This window comes from Hydra vulgaris, chromosome 14 (genome assembly GCF_038396675.1).
Source record: "Hydra vulgaris chromosome 14, alternate assembly HydraT2T_AEP".
NCBI classification, from domain to species: domain Eukaryota; kingdom Metazoa; phylum Cnidaria; class Hydrozoa; order Anthoathecata; family Hydridae; genus Hydra; species Hydra vulgaris.
In genome coordinates this window covers 33,606,368-33,628,037 of record NC_088933.1, presented here as the reverse complement: position 1 = coordinate 33,628,037, position 21,670 = coordinate 33,606,368, and the positions used below count along the sequence as shown (strand labels likewise).

Below are 21,670 nucleotides of genomic sequence, written 5' to 3'. Positions count from 1 at the left end.
CACGAATTACAGGAAAGCAAACTAATTGCGCAAACCCCAATACCAATGATCTTCTAACTTACTATAGAGTCAATGTTTATTTAACGTTACTTGATATCATACTTCTAGATTTACAGTTCAGGTTTTCTGATGAAACCTTAAACTCTTTTGAATAAAATGTAGCAATACCAAGAAATTTATTAAACAAAACAAAGACAGAGTTAACAATAAACGTATATGAATTGCTTCTGTGAATAAAATATCATATTCATATCTATCCAATCAAAAAGAATACTCAAGCATTTACTTTTTGGTGATGATAGTAATTTAACTATAGAAAATCCTTTTGCATTTTGATTATATCTCGATTTCGGAAACTTTTTTTCTTCATAATAGCTAATATATTTTTTAGACTTTTTATTTATATAATTATTATAACTGTTAGTTTGTATGATTAGTTAGTAATAACGATAAATAGTATTTACATCGTTGCAAAAAAAAAAAAAAAAAAAGGAAAAGGAAGTCTGTATGAGTTAGGAAAAAATGTAGGCTGAATTTCAATCTTTTGAATTGTTTCCTGGTTTCAATGTTATCCGGTAATCCAATTTGAAGCTTCAGTTCCAGTTTTGACTCTTTGAAAATATATAAACTTATCGTCAATAGATGGTATTTTGTGCATCCATAACTAATATACTGAGTTTTATGAAAGGGCTTCCCAACATTAACACTGTTGATGAGAATGTCTAAGTAATGAAAGTTTCTTCAGAATTCGAATTTTGAGAGCTAAAATGGAAAGACGCAATCAAAAAACAACAAGACCTACCTGAATGTGTACTGGAAGCATACAAGCAATGTAATGGTAATGTCTTCCCTTTAATTAAATGTATTTTGCAACTGCTTTGCACCCTTCCTGTTAGCGTTGCTTCGGGAGAACGGAGTTTTTCGATTTTAAAAAGACTTAAAACTTGGTTAAGATCCAATATAGGACAAGAACAATTAAATGGATTAGTTATGATGCATATCCATAGAGATTGTATCATAAATGTCAAAAAGATTATTGATAGTTTTGCATCTTCAAAAACTAGAAAGCTCAATTTTATATTGTTGTTTGTTAAATTTATAATAGTCTTTATTAAAAGAAAGAATATACTAAAGATATTATTTTGTTGCACATTACAGACAGGGTTGTCTGTAATGTGCAACAAAATAATATCTTTAGTTGTCCAGATTTACCTATAGGCAGACAAGACTGCAGCCTGTGTACCATGATTTTAGCGAGCTCAATTTTTAAATGGGATTTCGTTGAAAAAAAATTGTGGTGTTAAGAAGTGTTTAGGGCCCCAAAAACTTTCCTGCCTAGGGCCTTTGTTTTATTTTTACTTTTAAAGAAACGCTGAGTTTTTAAAGAAACATTATTTGTTATTTGTTTTAAGTTTATTTGTTATTTGTTATTTGTTTATTTGTTTATTTGTTATTTGTTATTAGAAACATTCTTTGTTATTTGTTTAAAGAAACATTATTTGTTAAATTACGTCATACTTTGTTAAACTTGTTAAACTACGTTATATTAGAGATATATTTAGAGATTGGAGAGTTTTTTACCACTAGACACCAGAGAGTGGGAAAAAAATCTTTTCAACGCTATCTTAAACTAAATTACAACTCAATAATAGAATTCAGACTTCATCAAAAAATGTCTTGGTTTTGACCGTGCAGTAGTTAAAACCCAGCTCAATTGGAAAGAACTCGTTTAAATCACAGAGATCTGGCTTGGAAAAATTAAAAGATTTGAAACTTATTAATTTTGGAAGTTCATATTTCAGAAGTGTTTTTTAGGAATCGCTGTAAACATTAAACTTGATTTTTACATACCTTAAGACCAACAAATATAGTGATAATCTGGTTTACCACAAGTAGTCTGATAAACACGTAATATATCAGATTTGATAATTGGATAATCTGATGTCACGTGACAATCTGATTTATAACAATGATATATTTTTGTTGGACAGAATTTAAATTGAACATAAATCTTTTTTATGTTTAAATTTAAATTGAACATAAATCTTTTTTATGTTCAATTTAAATTCTGTCCAACAAAATTTTTTAGTCTGGATTGGAAAAATAAAACTTATGAAACAGTAGCCGCGGCGCAGTGGGTAGAGTTATGGCGCACAATCGTTCGATGCTCTGGTTAAACAATCTTGCGACACATGAAAGAAGGCGAGTACTTCCTTGTTAGATGCTTTTCCACGGTACTCTGTGATAGATTGGCAAGTTTATTCTTCTTTAAAAAGTCCTTAATATCTTATTTAAAAACCTTTTTTATATAGTATTACTGTAAAATCCCGATAAATATAACCCTCAAACTTCAGATAACTAAAAGTATTTTTAAATTTTCTTTGAATCTGGTTTTTCATAAAAATCAATAACTCGAACTTAAACTTTAAGTCTAGCCATTTTCTTTGTCTTTTTATGGCGTGTTAAGATCAGGGTTAGGGGTCTTATTTAGAAATTTTTACTAAATCTAAGAAAGACGATGATCTGTGCGTTGAATTTAAATAAGTTTTTCCTATTATAAATATAGTTTATTCTGCGAAATGTTGTTTTTAAAAAAGTACTTTTATCTCATTTGGTTGAGAAGATGTTGTCCAAAGTTTTTAGCAAGCTGCACAACCTGCCCCAACAGAGTATCAATAAATAAACGAGTATGCATGATATAAACTTAAGCGTAAGTAAGCGTGCCTATAGTTTATAAATCTTTTATATTTTGTGTGGTACTTAAAGCGCTTCAAGAAGTCCTCACGGTCTTGTCGCAAAGTACAACTCTGTAAAAAAGCATATAACGTAAGAGCATTTAACAAGGAAGTTTATGCCTCCTTCCTTTACACTTTAATGACGTAAGAGAAAAAATTAAATAGCGAGAAACTTAAATTGCTGTCAAATCAGGTTAACTTGCCCCTGTTAGACTAAATGACACATTAGTTAGGTATTAAAATGAACTGTCGGATATAGGATTACAAGACTAATTATAATTAAAATTCCTATAATTTGGTTAAATGATAACTCTTTAGGGATGTAGATAAAAAATGCATCAATGCATTCAAGGCATCTGAGAGTAATTTTTTTTTTAAACTGTTATGGTTAAAAATAGAAAAATGCTCATGCATCATACTTGATTGCTATCTAATCACTCCTTGCTGTTCATTGTAACCAATGTTTGTCATGAAATGCGTAGTTATCAAGATTATTTAATTGTCCAAACTGGCATTTCTACTTCAAGAATAATGTTAAAAATTTATTAAGATTAAATGGTACTTCTCTAGCAAAAAAATTGAAAAATTAAATTCTAGTAGATGTCATGTTTGATGGAGGTTTAGATTGTAGTCATACTAATTTTAAAACTTTTTGAAAAAAAATTTCAAAGCGCTTTGTCAACCTCATAAAATATTTGAGAAACTGTGAGAACAAAAAGTAATTTTTTCTTATTTTTTCAAAAAATAAAAATAAAAATTAATTTATAATCGGTTGTATTAGCCACCAGGCTAAAAATATTAGTTCCACAACAAATTTCAAAAACTACTTCTAGAAAATTGCCCCTTAGCAACTATAGCATTTATTTTTTTAAATAAACAACCAGTGACCCAAAATAATTATGAAAGTTCACGCGTTTGAGTTTAGATGCATTTTTTTTCTAGTGAAACTTCTGTCAATTTTTCACTTAATTTAAAAAATCCAAAAAACCCAACTTTTTTATTTAATGGTGAAGCACCTTAAAAATCATTATAAAAAAAGAACTTCAATTTTTTAAATAAAGATTTAAAAATACCAGATGCTATATATCATAAAATAAACCACTTAGTTTACAAAAATGCCTTGTAAGTTTTATGAAAAAATTTTGTACCAAAATGCCTTGAAAGTGTTATAAATAATTTGAGTGAATTACATCATGATTTAGACTTTTTTTGAAATAATTGTTACTTGTCATAACTTGAAAAATTTCCAGCGAATATAAATTTTTTAAGACTATTTTAATGTAAAATTGAGTACTTTAGAAAGTTTTCACTATATTATACTGAATTCTCATTATAGTTAAAATTGCGATCTAATGATCATAATTTTTTTCTTTCGTAGATTTTCATTAATATCATTGATTATTGTAGAATATCATTGAGGTTTCGTAGAAACCTCAATGATAATCAATTAAAAAAATCAGAGCGAATACTCAATGCCTTTACATATCAAGGTAATAAAATTTTTTGAATGGGTTATGTATAGGTTCTTTTAGTAATGTCTAAAAATTCCCGCGTTTTAAGAATATTTTAAGCACTCAAAAAAATTCGAATTTTAAATCGAATTTCCAATACTTCTGAAAGTAAAAATTTTTTCGCTCAAAACAATTTTTGAAAAAAAAAGAGGAAGAAAAAAAGTAAATTTGCATTCATTTAAATTTCATTTATTTGACAATAAAAAAAACTAACTTACATTACAAAAATTAACATAAATTACGATTTAAAGAACATTTTAGCTTATAAATTATACGTTTGAAATCTTTTTTCTTAATTTTTTTATTTAATCATTTTGAAATTTATCTATATGGTATATTAATGGACGTGCCTAGAGTTAAAACCTTCACATATTTCTGCTTTGATAATTTTTAAATTAATAAAACATTATATTTTTTGTATAACTTAAACACTTATACTTAGGGGGTTATTAATAAAGCGCGAACGCTTTGTTTTCGACCTCACCCTCCCCGTATTTTGAGTACATTCGCCTTTTAACCACCCACCCAACAATTATATATCTTTTTTAATTAGGTGTCTTTCTTTTATAATTGACCCACTCCCCCTCCATTTCATATACGCCATTTGCAAACCCTATTTCCACTCAGAGCTTACGTACTTTATAGACGATCCCTTTTTCATATTTTAGATAATACTAAAATTATATATATATATATATATATATATATATATATATATATATATATATATATATATATATATATATATATAAAAGTTTATATATATATATATATCTATAAAATCCTCTTTTTAACGCTTAAATTAAGGGTCAAAATATACAATAGGGTGGTGCTAAAAGTTCTCTTTTAAATTGACGGGATAACCCCATCAAAAAAAATGACAAGGATTAATTTAAAATAAAAATTTGCAAAATATATAATACTAATTCATTACGCTTTCAAAATATCAAAAAAAAGACAAAGCCAGATAATTTAATATATTTAAGTTGTAGATTTTCTCAAAGTTTGTCTCTATGTATTTCCAAAGTTATCTTTATATATTTCCAATGTCCTAAAAAAAAGAAAATTATTCATAACATATTGCGCATTATATAATACAATAAGTAATGGAGAAGCAAGAAAGTCTCAATGCAATTAATCAATAGTCTTATATATTAAGGTGGTAACCAGGGTAAAAAATGGTTATTTTTGGTAAAATTTTGAAAAATACTAAAATGAATGTTTTAAATTCTTTTATCTACCTATTTTAAGATGCCTTTTCCAAAAAGCCAAAAATCTTAATTAAAATCAAATTAGCATTTTTTTAAATGGCCTTAGCAACGCTTTTTCTCCGAAATCTTTAAAACCAAAAAGCTCAAGACGTTTGACTTCACTTTAATATTATATTAGGCTATAAGCTGTAAGTTTACGTTTGTTGCTATATAATTACAATATATTACTTTTTAAAACTTGTTTTAGCTTTTTCGCAACTTTTTTTCTCGCTAAATCTTAATTTTTCAGAAATAACCTTTCCTCGAAAATAGAAAATGGGCTGGAATTTTGCAGATTTAAAGATGAACATATTAGGAATGTTGTCTATAAAGCAAAATTTTTTAATTCTTTTAAAACTCATTTTTATCATGTTTTGGTGCCAAACTTCCCTTATTTTTTATATCTTAAAGTTTGAATGTCAACCTGGTATAATTAAATATGTTTAAAAAAAAAATTCTATTTTACAGGCAACATTTTAAATACATTAAAGAATTCATGTTCAAATTTTTAAACTTTTTTGAGTTATATTAGATAAGAGAATAGGCAGTTTTGGGGGTAAAATGACACTAATTATGCGCATAAACAATGACGTCATCACTAAAAAAAAAATTTAAAGTCTATTGATACTAATACTTCTCAATTTTTTGTTAAAAAAAGTTGCTTTACCACCTTAACATTTAACTAATCTAATCAAAACTAATAGCAAAAGTAAAAACATTTAAAATGATCTATATTATTTTAAATCATTTTACTCTTGCTATTGGTTTTGATTAGATTATAAAAACAACTTAATAAAATAATGAAGAGTTCAATATCGTCTGTATACAAGGAAAATGTCCAAAAACATCATTTTGAGATATTGAATAAGTTATCGACTTACCGTTGAAGTAAATAATTCTTAAAAAAACTTATTAATCACTGATTTATTAAATTTGCGTGGTATATAAAACGATAGAGAATTTAAAATACTAAATAGTGGTATAACTCCATACTGCTAAAATGGAAAAATCAATTACTTAAGATAACTTTTTCCGTTTTGATGACCAATGTTAGCAAATGTTGACACCGGGTCTCCCTTAAACAACTTAAAACATTACACTTGTTTCTCTTAAGTTAAAATTAAATGTCATCATGTTGGCTGTTGATACAATACGTGACATACTAAGGGGCATCGGCAATTTGGTATACATCACGTATTCTTCGTACAGCCGCATAACACAAATCTTTATATAACCTAATAAAACTTACGGTACTTAGGAAATAAATTAACTAAATTAAAACATTCCACACGTAAAAACTTCATGAATACATGAAACACATTTGATGTGAACACAGTAACATATTTAAACATATAATGCGCAAAGACTTCGTGGAAAAACGAGGCATATTTAACACTATTAAATATAGAAATGCAGTGTTGTATTTATGCACTAAAAATATAGAAATGAAGTGTTTAAAATATAGAAATGCTTTATTTATGCACTATTAAATTGCTATATTTAACACTATTAAATATAGCAATGCAGTGTTTTATTTATAAAATAAAAATTTTAAATTAAACAACTCATTCATTCCATTAAAAATATACAATTGTTCTTAATTTAGAAAATATACGAATTTTAAGAAATAAGTTTTTATTTCTTCATGAAAAAATAATTTACTTTGCTGTTACTGTATTTTATAAGAAAAATATTTCTTTATATAATTTTTTATATAAGCTTAATATAATGTAAATAACTTAATCTAATATAAATAACCGAAGAACTGTCACTGACCGATATCACAAGTAATTTATGAAGGATTAAATAACTTCAAAAGCAATACTGAAATATTGGTAAGCTCGTTAGAAAACTGAAGCAAGTCTTTTAACAAATATTATTTGAAAGCAAATAATAAAATTAATTCACTTTTTAAAAGAGAAAATAGTTTTTTTTTTTAAAAAAACAACATTTTATTAAATAAATAAACAACGAAAAACACAAACAAAGCATTATGTTTTTAGCATAAAACATAAAAATCATTATTTTCGTTAACTGCGAAGATGCAATATAAATTGCAATTTAAAAAATAGATTTGAACCTTAAGCTTTATTGATGCTCCAATCTTTTAAACTAATAATAAAAAAAATATTAATTCTAAAAAACAAAGCCGAAACCGAAAAATCTTCAACATAGATTTTTAAATTATTAAACATTTCTATTAGCATTTCTACATAAATCTTAACATTTCTACATAAAATTAACATAGATTTTTAAATTATTAAACATTTTTACATAAAACTTTAACGATTCAAATGACAATTTAAGATTAAACGATACTAACTTGTATATAGCGTATGATACTTATTAGTTTGTTGTTATTGATGTAAAAGACTTTTAATCTAACGAACGCGTTAGTTAAAAATAAAAAGTGTATTTTACAGAATCGCAACTAAGAGGCTGTTTATATGAAGCGGGCTGCATTTTTTGAAACCTTAAACGGTTAGCAGACGTTAACATAACTCCAAAGTAGGTCGATGTTTTCGCTTACCGTATATTTTTTATTTTTTTATTTTGCCGTATTAACAAGTTTTTAATTACAGTTTGACTCGTTATTAAGTTAAACGAAGGTGGCTTGACTCGTACTTTTCGCGTCTATTACAAATTATATATATACATATAATTTATGATACGATGATAATATAAATACGATGATAAAATATATATGTATATATATATTTTATCATATATAGATAAAATATATATATATATATATATATATATATATATATATATATATATATATATATACATATATATTTATCTATATATGATAAAATATATATATACATATATATATATATATATATATATATATATATATATATATATATATATATATATATATATATATATATATATATATATATATATATATATATATATATATATATATATATATATATATATATATATATATATATATATATATATATTATATATATATATATAAATAATTTATTTTCTTTGGAATAATGTTTAAAGTTTGGAATAGTTTTTTGAATTCTTTAAAAAAGTCCAGTTGAACAAATCCACTAGCTGGTGTAGTTTCAAACCACACACAAACAAAAAATCCACTTCATGGTGTAGTTTCAAACCACACACAAACGATAACTTCTGTCCTGCTCTATTACTTTGGCTACTACTATGAAAATAACTAGCTTGTCTAGTGTTATGTTGATGTAACGCACAATCTTTTAAATAGAACTGTTTAAAAATATCATTTTAAGTTGATGTAACATTGTGAATTAAATAGTGATTTAAAAATTATTTATTTTTTTTCACTGATTCAACCAAGCAATTTTAACGTTTCTGTTTTGTGAGTTGACCTGTCATATTTTAATATGATTCTCATTGCTTAGTTTTGTAGTTTTTTTAAGATGTTTTAGTTATTATTGTTTATATCAAGAAAAATAGAAGCACAATATTCATAGTGGGGAGTAATTATAGTTAGAAAGATTAACTTTTTAGTCTATTGAGTTAAAAATTTGCTTATTCTACCAAGATATCCAGTTTTGCTTGCAATTTTATTGGAGATATGTTTTATATGTTCAGTAAAGTTAGATCGGTAATCAATAATAATCCCTAAATATTTCTTGCAATCACCAAACTCAATGACTACATAAATTATAGCTATGTACAAATTGCTAAATAAGATACTAAGTCTAGATAATTAAAATAAAAGACTTGGTATCTTATTTAACAATTTGTGCATAGCTATTCAATAATAGTTATATCTCAATTAGCAAGATATATAAAAAATTGCTTTATTAGGAGATCTACCTTTAGCATCACTAAATATCAAAAAATTGTATTCAAGAATAATACAGTTTTTCGATTTTTCAGATGAGATCTGCAACTTACTTAATGTGAGTAATTAGTCCAAATATTTAGATACCAAATTAATAGGTATTTGCTCAAGTTTCCTTGGAAATAACATTTAGTTTAATTTAATGAGGCTAATACATTTTAACAGAGGTAACAAATGTTATTTTTAATGCAAAATAATGCTTATAAATATTAAGCATGTTATTTTATAACTATTGTAATTATTATTGTACTATTGTAAATATTAAGCATGTTATTTTATAACTATTGTAAAGTTGTTATGTTTTGAAAATTGAAAACTAATATGTTAAAATCCTTTTTTTTTTTTAGTGATTTGGAGCTAAGCAACCTTACATTTAGTTTTACATTGTACTTTTAGATATGATTTTAATAGTTAAACCTCTGTAAGATGTTTATCTTTTAAATCATAAACTAACTGGTCATTTATAAAAACCTACAAATTAAAAGAGACAGATTTACGAAATCAATAACATTTTAAGGTAACACTTATTTTTATTTAAAAATGTTTCTGAATCTTATAAAGTCTTCATCATTAAAAAGTTATTGAAATCTTAAAAAAATGCATGCAATTTTCTCTACTGTTACTAAAAGTTATTGAAACATTACTAGATTTTTATGTTGAGTCATATTTCGAGAAAAAAAAAGATATTTACTTTTAATTTATTTTTTATAACCAAACCGTTAGATAGTACTATTAAATTTAGTTATTGTTAGAATAGTATTGTAATACTGCGCTGTGATAATCATTATAGTTGGAAATAATAATGTATCAGATGTAGAGCATTAACATAAAATATAAGCCATTTTATATGGTTTTGACAGCTTTTTAAAGCTTCTGTTTAAATAAAGCAATTCAGGTTAATTAGAAAATCAAAGTTTAATAATACTATTTTGTTTGCGAGATAAGAACCTCGTTAATTGATAAGTAACTAGTTTGTCATTTTACAGAAAAAAAGGCATAAAGGTTGTATTTGATGCAAAAAAATATATTTTTAGGTTTGAAACTTTAAAGATTTAAACAAACAAGGTGAAAAATATTTTCTTTACATTTGAACATTAGGCATAAAATATTTAAACATGATATATTAAAAATGTGCATTTTTTAAAGAAATTATTATTTTTCAAATAATCTAGGGGCCTATTCATATTTAGATCTTGTTTATCGTTTGACTCATCATTCAGTGAAGTCTTATTCGTTTACTATATCTTCCCTTCATTCTCTAAAAACTTTTACTTGTCTAGTTTTTTTCCCCGCACTTTAATTATTTGAAACTCTCTCCCATCTTCATGTTTTCCTGTCTTATACAACCTACAACTTTTCAAGTCTTCTGTCAACCATTTTCATGTTCTATAACTGTATTCTTTTTTTCTCTAGTAACTCCCAACTTAATAGTATTTGCTTGCAGCCTTGTTAGGAGTGAATCAGAAAAAAATTAAAAAACAAACAAACAGGGAAATTGCTTTGTTAAAGAATGTTCACCTTAAGCATCTCTAAATATTCAATTAAAAATAATATAATTTTTTAAATCTCTACAAAAAATTTTTTAACATCATCACTTCTAACAAGGCTGCAAGCAACCACTATTAGAGTTGGAAGTTATGGAAAAGATGAAGTTTATAGAGCAAGATAATAATTAACAGATGACGTAAAGGATTGCAAATTATTTGAATCAGCAAAACAAGATGAAGAGCAAATTGAATGATGATTTGATGAAGTCACAGTTAAAGGATGAGACTTAATTAAATTACGAGTAACACGAGAATGAATTTTAGTAGATGGCAAAAGAGACGCTAGCTCTTTAGAGCAGTGCCCATTATAGTATTTACAGAAAAGGGATAGAGAAAACATTATGACTATGTGATAATGGTTGAAGATTGGCTGCAAGAGCAGGTCTAACTATGTTTACAATGCGTTTTGGCACCTTGTCTAAAAGAAAAAGGGCATCATTGGAAGGTCTGCCCCAGATATGGCAACAGTATTCCAAACAAGGACAGATTTTGCAATCAATATGATTTATGGTTTCCAAGAAAGATTGGAAATAACAGTTAATCCTACAAAAAAAAGGGTAAATAAAGTTATTCCTAAAAGATAAAGGGTAGATGACTCATCAAGTACATTACGGTTCATAAATATAAGAAGATCTAGATGATTGCGATAATGATTAGCTGAAAAAAATTTGAGTTTTATCTGAGTTAAAGTTCACCAGCCACTGAGTGCCCCATGATGTAGCAGAAGTAAAATCCTTTTCAAGCTCAAGCAATCAGAGAGTGTTGGCTTCTTATCAAGAAGACAACACTCTCTAGACAAGAATACAAGAACTAATATTTTTATGCCCTTTATAACTCGCTTTAAGTTAGTAATCATTTCAAATATCTACAAAGGTAAAAGGTATTTGCTCAAGTTTTTAAAAAAATTAGTTTTAGCTTATTTCACAGACGTTTTTATAGAAATTTTTGTTTATTTTATAGATCAAAGCTCATAAATTTTAAAAGAGTTAACCAAAAGGTATTTTACGGTACTACAAGATATTTTACCCATTCTTGTGAATCATCATGACAGCTTTATTAACTACATTTCAAATTTAAAGAATCAACAAATCTATATCAATTCATCTGCTCTGAATTTAGCCTGGAGGTAAATTCAGAACAGATATAATCAGGGACAAGATGTGGCTAATCTAGATCTAAATAAATTTTGTAAAAATACAAATTAGGTCTAAAACTCATGGGAGCCTTATGGCTATTGTAATCTCATTGAAAGATTAAGATTAGATTAATCAATGTCTGTCTCCTTCCAAGCAAAAATCTCCTGACTAGCAAAATAAGCAAAACCAGTGATCTTAAAGCACAATCCTTTTAGCAGCCTCACAAAATCTTGTTGAAAGCCATGCAATTTTCTGTATAATATTGTTTTTAGCTTAAACCACAAAATGAATTACCATGTGACTTGTTACATAAAAATTGAAAATTTTATTATTAATAAATGTGGTGTTAAATCTAAGAAGCTTCACAAATGTTGGTCACTTAAAACATTTGATGTTTTCATAGCAATAGTCAAAATCTGGGGGTTACAAAAAAAAAAAAAATTTTAGCGTTGTTGTTTATGAATCCATCATCTTTATATTATTATATGCACATTTTGGATGTAATACCACCCATAACCGCTTTCTTCTGGAAATTTCCAGAATAATGCTTGGTGCATTAAATATCATACAAATGAAAAAATGAAATATTGGTCCAACTTTTGTGCCAAAAACTAACTGTATATTTGTGAAAAATTGATTTCCTAGTAGTAATTATCTTAGCATTTCATTAGGTTTGCAGATTTCTTTTGACAAGAAATTTATGTTCTTGGACAACCGTTTCTGCATTGCATTAACTGTGTGACTCAGAGTTCCATCTCGAACATAGACTATGTTTGTCAAGTCTGGGTAGTTTGTTTAGACCAATTAAAGAACTTTTTTTTTTTTAGGATTTTTTCCAAGTACTGATTTGCCCCTATTTTTAAAACACAGGTGGCATTTTAAGTCCTTTAAATGCAGCAAGATAAACATAACTTGAGAATGATTTTTGTTTTCGAAATGGTTCAGTTACATTATCCACCATGACTGTAGTTGCCTACTTGTCATTTCTGCTATTTCTTGCTTGATCTGTTGTGAGACATTTTTCATATGTGAAATCAGCAGCTATTAACAATTTATATAACAAATTATTAGTTTCTTCCCAAGTTGTAGCAATCTTGACATTTCCAATATTTATCTTCGTTTTCAAAAGAAATATCGTTAATTTTTTCGCATTCCTTATGAAACTAATGGTTACAAGTAGAACATTGAGCCATTTGCCTACAAATAAGAATGAGCCATTTGCCTACAAATAAGAATGAGCCATTTTAATAAGCTTTTATTTTTGTGTATTTATTGTTTAGTTTTAATTTGAAAACAAAAGCACCTTGTATATATTTTTTTAACTGGTATGCTTGTGCTGGTCGCTCTCATTCCCTCCACACACTCAATATTTCTGATATACACATACTTTTTTGCAAGTAAAAAGTATATAAAAAAATTTTATTCTTACCTTTCCAATAGGGTGTTTATCATGACATGATAAATTATCAATAGCTACAACAATTGTTCGAATATAAGGTACTTCATTTAAACATGAGATTTTTAACTTTTCTTTCAATAGATTTGATGCTTTTTTTTTGTGCCAAGCTGAATGCTTAGGTATCTAAATTAAAAAAATAAAACAAGATACAAAAACAATAAGGACAAAACTGGGTTTATAGAGGGTTTTAGCCAAGGAAGTTGGGTGAAACACCTAAACCTTAATTCTGATTCAATAAAGGCGCATTTTTTAAAAGATATATCTTTCCACTAACCTTTGGGGACCCTTAAATTTAATTCAGGACTTCTTTAGGTCAAAACACAATACATTATAAAATTATAACAGGCATGTTACCTATAATTTAGTTACTCAAATCTTGAAATCAGGAAATTGTAATATTTCTCTCATAACTATCTTTGCAGGACACACAAACTTCTTTGTATCTTGCAGAATCACATAACTTTTTTGAAAGCTGTGATCATCCATCTAAAAGAAAAAAAATGATAAAAGATGATTTTTATTTCCTATAACTTACTAAAAATTGTAAAAAAAAAGGATTAGGCACCACCTTTGAAATGTTATGTTTATTTGTTTAAAATAGTGATAATGTTTTTTTCATTCATACTCAATTAAAAACTTTAATTCTTGTTTTTTCAGAGAAGCAAGAATTTAATTTAAATAAAAGAATAAAAGTTTTTAATTGAGTATGAATGATAAATGTGATAATATTACTTCGGCATTTTTTAAATTTTTTTTATAACTGTTTTTCGCTGAAATATTCCTATCAAAACCATGGTAACAATCTAAAATTTTGTGAGCAACAACCATATGGGGTATGCCTGAATACTGAATGGCATCTTCCCATAGAACATTGTGATTTTTTGTGATCAATCAATCAATAATTTATTTCTGAAATAAGATTTTACATTCAAGGATGTTTACAAATAGTAAATTTACTAATATAAAGTAAACACCTGCTAATGTCAATAATATCTAATTCAAATAAATATAATGCTAATTTTCATAATATATAATAAAAATAATAAACTTTATAACATAAAAATAACGGTGTTAATAATACTACTAATAATAATAACAAAAATAACAATAATAATAATAATAACAATATTAATATTAGTAGTAATAGTTAAAAGTAGTTAATAATAGTAATGTAAATATTTATAAAAATAACAATAAGCAATAGTAATGACAACAAAATATATAATAGAATTTCAAAAAAAAAATAAAAAAATACTAAAGACAACAAAAATTGATTATAGAAACTATATTTTTTAAATAAAAAATAGAATAATCTAGTTTTAAAGGTTGAGAATGAATTGAGAGCTTTTAGTTCATAAGGAAGGTTGTTCCAAGTTTTAATGCTTTGATATTTTATAGATTTATGCCCGTATTTATGAGAGCAGTGTTTAGAGACAGACAGGTTTAAATTACTATTGGAGTATTATCACCTTCGTTCAATATTTATTGAAAGACAGCTTTAACATTAATTGATTTGTTAAATTTAATTTTTTAAGCTTAAAAAAACTTACATTACAGTACTAGGAGAAATAAGAAAAAAAATGGCATCAGTAGCATATATAGCTATATTTTGTCTATATAGACAACACAAGAACAATCAAAACAAAAAATTGTTGTCACATAGAATTTTTTTGCAATTGTTTGTGATTTAAAATTATTATCTGAAGTTTAAAACTAGTTTAAGTTAGTTTTTCTAGCAGTTAACTAGTTAAAAAATCAAATCTGCAAATAAATATCTAGCAGTTAACTGCTAGAAATTTAAATTGACATATTTGATTTTTCTACTAGCAGTTTTTGTACGGTAACAGTGACTAAAAACATACCATAAACAATATTATGTGTAGGTAAACAATCATTTTCAATGATACTCAAATTTTGTTCACAGACTTCTAAATTAAAAAATATATTAATAACTATATAATATATTTATTTTTATATTTTTTTATATTTCCGCTTTCATCATCAGAGCTAATTTCATTAGAACTGCTGAGATTCAAATTTTCACCATATATAGATAAATCCATAATCTTTGTTTTTGTTTGCTTTAATAATTCTTAGATTTTAATATCACGTTTTTTAATATCACGTTTTAATATCACGTAGGTTAGTGCTAAATAATGTCGTTCAAAAGGACATTTCTGAATTTACTAAAATCGCAGACCTAGAAAAATGTTAACGCATGCGTAATTTTGATGTATTTTAAAACTATAAAACTATATCAAAATTTAAAATCCACCTCGTGCGTTAAGTGTCGTTCGAAAGTACATTTATTTAAAAATGTCTTATTATTTTTTGGAACTTTTTCGATTATTTTCGAATCTTGCTTTTTATGTTTTTCTTGTTGTTGTTTTTTTTTTGTTTGTTTTGTTTTTTGATTTTATTTCATTTTCGTTTCTTTTTTTTTTTGTGTATGTGAGGTTTTCTTTTTTTTTTATATTAAGTATTTAACTCTTGTGAGTTTTATATATGACTTAGTAGTGGAACAGTGGACCGTCTTATAATTAATGCCATTGTATTCACTATTAATATTTCTACAAGGCAGACGCCGGAGGAGAGAAATAAACAACAATATTATTTAAAAATGTCTTATTCATCTATTCCTGATATTACTTTTTTAATGTTTATTTTCTTAAGCAGTTAACTTTATTTTATTTATTTAGCTTATTTTTGAAATTTGTGCATTAATTTTTGATTGTAAAATGAACGAAGGTAGCTGCTCTCTTGATTTAGTACATTCAGTGGGGAAGATTCTTTATTATCTTATGTGATTCCTAATCATTTACTAAAAGAGCACTGGTTTTATGATCTTAAAAATAATTTACTATTTTCAGAACTAATGTTGTCAGTTGAATCTACAGTACCTGTGGTCAAGCATGTTTTTGCCACCTATGCAAATGTTTGTGCAAAAATTGCAGAGCACGAAATGTTGCACACAGTGCATTATGTTGTTATTTGTACAGGTAGCATGGAAAAGAGCTTTGAAGGTTGGCAAATTAATTAAATAATCTGTAGATAAAGTTTTGTCTAACTGTAGCAATTGCTTAACTCTATTTCATGTTTTTCCCCCTGTAACATTGTAATAAAATGAAGAAGTGTAATTTATTTCATTTAGAATTGTTTAAGAAAGAACACAAGTTGTTTTATGAAGACAAAGATTTTGCCTACACAGGAGTACCATTCATTGTGTCAACACGGACAAAACTTGACTGTCAGCATGGAAAAGACCAAAATATTAAAAAAGGTCCAGTATAGTAAAAAGAAAAATGAACAAGCTGTAAGTTTTAATCATTTTTTTGAAACTTAATTTTAAATCATAATTTCATACTTCTTTTCTATAATAAAAGTTATAATTACATATATTACAAAGATTATAATTTGACATTATAATATTCTTTAACATTTATATTTGTATTTATATCATAAATAACAGATCTGCATTAAGATTTTATCTCATTTAACTTGCATTCGTTTATTTTAATGTGTAGAGTACAGATCACTATTGCCAAAAAAAGTCTTTCTGCAGGATACTAAAAAGTCTTTCTGCAGTCTTTTTCAGTCAGTTTCTTGAGTCTTTCTGCAGGATACCAAAAAATTTAATTGCTTTGCCAAGGTTTATATTAAAGAAATTGTTGATTTTCCAGAGTTTGAGGTATTGTATTGTTATAGTATTAGTATTGTTATGTTATTAATATATACTAGTTGATCCGACCCGGATCAACTAGTATATATTAATAAAAAAATATGGGTTTTTGTAAGTCTGTTCCACACTGACCTTTTCTATACTTTTTTCTTTATATATATATCCTAGCTTTCGAGTAAAAAAAAATGTTAATACTGTATCAGAAATGAGCATCTTGAATTTTTGGTTGATGCAGAATTTACTGCCAATAGTAATTTATAAAGTACAAACAAACGTTACTTTCTGATAGATAAGACCATTCGAAATCATATGCTGAATGCAAGAAGAAAGCTTCGCAGATCTTTGATAAAGAATTTTTGACCAAGAATGTTTGCATGATAAAGTAAATGAATGGCAAATAACTTTTCAAGAAGCAATGATAAAGTTTAGACCAAAAGGTGTAAATATTGCTGATAGGAATGATCCTGAGCTTAAGGATTAATTGTTGTTTATTTATCCAAATATCAAATATGATTTTTGCCAAATATCATTGGCAAAAAAAGATTACTCTTGTGATATGGAACTGACCTTATTTTTTTTGATGCAACATATCGCACAACTAGGTATGCTTTACCGCTTTTTTTTTATGGTTGTTAAAACAAACATTGATTATCAGGTTGTAGCTGTTTTTCTGTGTGAAAATGAAACCATATCTGCTATCACAGAAGTGTTATTGTGCATTAAAAAATGGATCCCTACATTTCAACAAAAGTTTTGTTTAACTGATTACTCAAATGAAGAAATAAAGATATTGGAATCAGTGTTTCCAGGTGAAGAGTTGCTCTATAATCTTTTTTTTTAATTTTTTTTAATGCTAACTCAATCATTGTATAAACAAAGTCCAACTGTTTTTCATTAGGGTGTAATGTTTTAATTTGTAACTTTCATTGAGAGCAAGCTCGGGAGAGATGGCTTTCTAAAACTGCTAATGGATGTTGTGTTGTTAAAGGTGCAGTTAAGTTAAAACTGCATAACATTGCTCATGCAACTTCAGAGGAAATTTGCCAAAATGCTGTTGATGCATTAAAAGATTCAGAAGAGTGGAAAAGTAACCCAAAACTAGCAGAGTATTTAAATAGTACTTGGTTATGTAACCTAAAGGTTAGTATATATGTTACAAAAAATAAAAACATTTTGGTTTTTATCCATCCTTTAGCAAGAGTCATTAACAATAATTATTTATTTACTATATTTTCAAATTAATATTATTTCATAATAATTCTATTATTAATAATTGTTCTTTAATTTATTGCAGTAATGTTCCTTTTGCTTGTAGTGTTAATCTTCTGTTTCAGAGATGGGTTCTTTTGCTTGTAGTGTTAATCTTCTGTTTCAGAGATGGGTATTTGCTTTTCAACAACAACGTTTATTGTGAAATATTAATACTAACAATGGTACTGAACGACAAAACCAATTCTTCTCTGACAGCTATGCTTAGTATCTGTATAGAGGAATCTCTTCCTCACAATTACGAAAAGTTAGTCATTTATGTTAATTATGCTACAGCCACTTATATATAAGTGCTGCTGATTACAAAAATAAAAAGCAGTAATTATATGTTTATTTCAAACTTTCAAAAATAATATCGTTGTTACCATTATTGTATTAGTAAACTAAATTAGATTAAATCTGGGCTAACTAGACAATTTCTTTTCTTTTAGCTATGTTGATAAAAATAGGAGAGCGCATTCATCTTACAGAAAATATAAGAATAACATTCCAACATTTTTGACAAATCGTCCACAACCTTTAGTAAAAAATTGTATGAAAATGATAGACAAAGTAATAAGCATGGATTTAGTCAGAGTTAGCGCAATAACAGACAGATTATACAATGTTGCTTCATTTCAAGTAATAGTAGAGAAACTTACCAATGCTATCTTGGTGGTGCAAAAAATTTGTTCATGTTCAGCTTGGTTATATAGTGCATATCCGTGCAAGCATTTTTTTGCCATTTTTATTAAAGAAAATTGTGGTCTGATTTTGGTTCCTCTTTTAGAGATTCAGCATATTTTGTGCTTGGCGCATTGCCAGATGAAAATATTTTTTTAGATTTGGCTTTAAACAATAAATCATTAAAAATGAATAGTCTTGAAGAACAACTGCATGAATCTGTGCCACCTGAACATAATCAGGCATTACACAGTATTTGTTCTATAAATAGGAAAGTCTCAAATCTTGATCAAAATATACCCCATAGTCTCCCACAGGTAAGACACACACCAGCAGCATGTCGTGAGCTTCTAAATGCAATAATAAATTTGACACATTTATGTGACTCTCATATAGCAACAGACAAATTGTTTGATGAGCTTTATAAATTTAAAGCAAGCTTTGAAGAAACTCTTAAAAAAGAGCAAGGGGTTATTCTCCTTCCAGACAAAAAACCAGAAACCTGGATCAAGTCAGATACAAATTTACCACATCTTGTTAATTTTCCTGTTCAACACAAAAGAAAAATGCCAAAAAGAGTTGGTGTAAAATATATGTCATCTCCAAAGAAAAAAATGAATCTTGTATGACTGAAATTTTAACTAATCACATACTTGATGAAAATTGTGAAATGTTTGCAGTACCCAATGAGTTGATAAAAATTGAAAGTAGTGAATGTCAAGAAAAAATAGTATTATTGGATATTTGTTAAGAGTTTGATGAGGCCAACATAGTTAAAGATAATTTCCATCTTATAAGGGATTTGCACTCTATTAGTGATCTAAAATGCTCATTGATTGGAGATTCAGAAAGGAATGGCATAGAAAAAGGGAAAATGCTTAATGACAATGTCATTCACTTTTTTCAACAAATTATGTCAATTCAGTTTAACATTAATATTGGTCTGCAAGATCTGATTAAAGGAAAGGTTATGTCTTTTGATATATGTCCAAGCAATCCATTTGTACAAATTCTTCATGATGGAAATCTACATTGGGTTTGCGTTATATGATTGCAAGCCTGGGGAGATATATATTTTTGACAGTCTCTTTCAGGGTTCAATAAGTATTGAGACAAAAAGACAAATATGCTCTATCTTACACTGCCAACAAAAAAAAATTGTTATTAAAGTTCTACCAATTCAACATCAAACAAATGGTGTAGATTGCGGTCTCTATGCTATTGCGTGGGCTCGACAGGTACTTGAAGCAAACAAGATACCACCAAGTACGCTTATGTTTGAGCAAAGTAAAATGAGCATCTTCTCAACTGTATACTAAACTACCGGTTAGATGTCTTCCCAACTGCCATTACCCCTTCTGTGTTGAGGAGATGTGTAGCAAAGAGTTTCCATATTCCTCTACATTGTTCTTGTTGCATGTTTTGGATCCTTGAAGATGAACAAATTTTTAATAGGTATGTTCCAACTTTTCAAATAATGTTTTAAACATGATGTTAAACTTGGAGTTGGTGAGGCTCCTTAGTTGTTGCAATGTAAGTCTAGCTTGGAGAAGAAAAACTTTGATATACAATCGATTGATAAATAGTTCATTTTATTTTCTCTAACTTTAGTAGGTGACCGTATTGGTTTTGCATGGTAATGTTATAAATGGTTGTTTCACTATAATTTTTGTTAGTATATACATATAAAGTTATAATTAGAATCAATTGTTCCATTTATAACTTTTTATTTATAACAACTAATGGATTTGCTTTTGCAGGCAAATGGCTCAATGTTCTACGTGTAAAAATTGGTTTCATCGTGAATGTCAAAAAATTCCACAGTGCATATAAAAAGGAAGATGTTTTATGGAACTGTCATAATTGCCAGATGTACACAACAAAAACCTAAGGTTAGATCAGTTAAAAAATGTCACAAGTTGTTAATGTAATCTGGTATATTAAACTGTTGAAGTTATTGTTGATTACAACTGTTATAGTTATAGTTGTTGAAGTTATATTGTTACAAGGTTATTATATATATGATGATAGATATGGAGCATTATTTTTTTATATACATTTTCAATGTTGCAGGTTATACTTTCAAAATCTCAATTTTAATTTGAAATATTCTCGGTATATTGTTTATTTATAAAAAGTTTTACATTTTCACTAATTATTAAATTTTATTACATTCGGTATGTTTTAGTATTCTATGTTTCTTCTTTATCACTGAATTGAAATTAAATGATATTGCTGCATTCTGGCATTTCAATTGCTGTTAATATGATGCATAAACCTATGAAATAATAACAGTTGTTATTGGAAATGCATATAGCTTGGTCATGATACCAGCAATCCAGTTATTGTTATCGGAAATGCATATAGCTTGGTCAATGATACCAGCAATCCAATTTCTGTTGTTGGAAATGAATATAGCAAACCTTTTCTAAAAGTAAGTTTTTTTTTTAAGATTTTTTTATATTTGAAGTGTTATTCTCAAATGCTTAATACATAGTCAAGTAGAAATGAAAGAGGGTAAGGTAATAGTACTTATAATGTAAGGAGTGGAAATTATTTTTTAAATCAAAC

At 26.9% G+C, this 21,670-nt stretch overlaps 1 protein-coding gene and 1 long non-coding RNA gene across 3 annotated transcripts; one reads left to right on the top strand and one right to left on the bottom strand.

Moving 5' to 3' along the window:
* Positions 1–5,137: 5,137 nt before the first annotated feature.
* On the bottom strand, positions 5,138–7,970 carry LOC136090692 (uncharacterized). 2 transcript variants are annotated; one of them, XR_010643645.1, is made up of 3 exons: positions 7,820–7,970; positions 7,577–7,608; positions 5,138–5,297 (listed from the first exon to the last, which is right to left on the bottom strand). It is a non-coding gene; the product is annotated as an uncharacterized LOC136090692 (long non-coding RNA). The 2 variants fall into 2 exon arrangements; XR_010643646.1 differs by lacking the exon at positions 7,577–7,608.
* A 9,822-nt stretch (positions 7,971–17,792) lies between these two features.
* On the top strand, positions 17,793–20,393 carry LOC136091067 (uncharacterized). The gene is made up of 4 exons (XM_065818052.1): positions 17,793–17,976; positions 18,099–18,307; positions 18,502–18,683; positions 18,868–20,393. Exons 1-4 carry the CDS (start codon positions 17,793–17,795, stop codon positions 19,256–19,258), a joined length of 966 nt encoding a protein of 321 aa, XP_065674124.1. The 3' UTR covers positions 19,259–20,393.
* Positions 20,394–21,670: the final 1,277 nt, after the last annotated feature.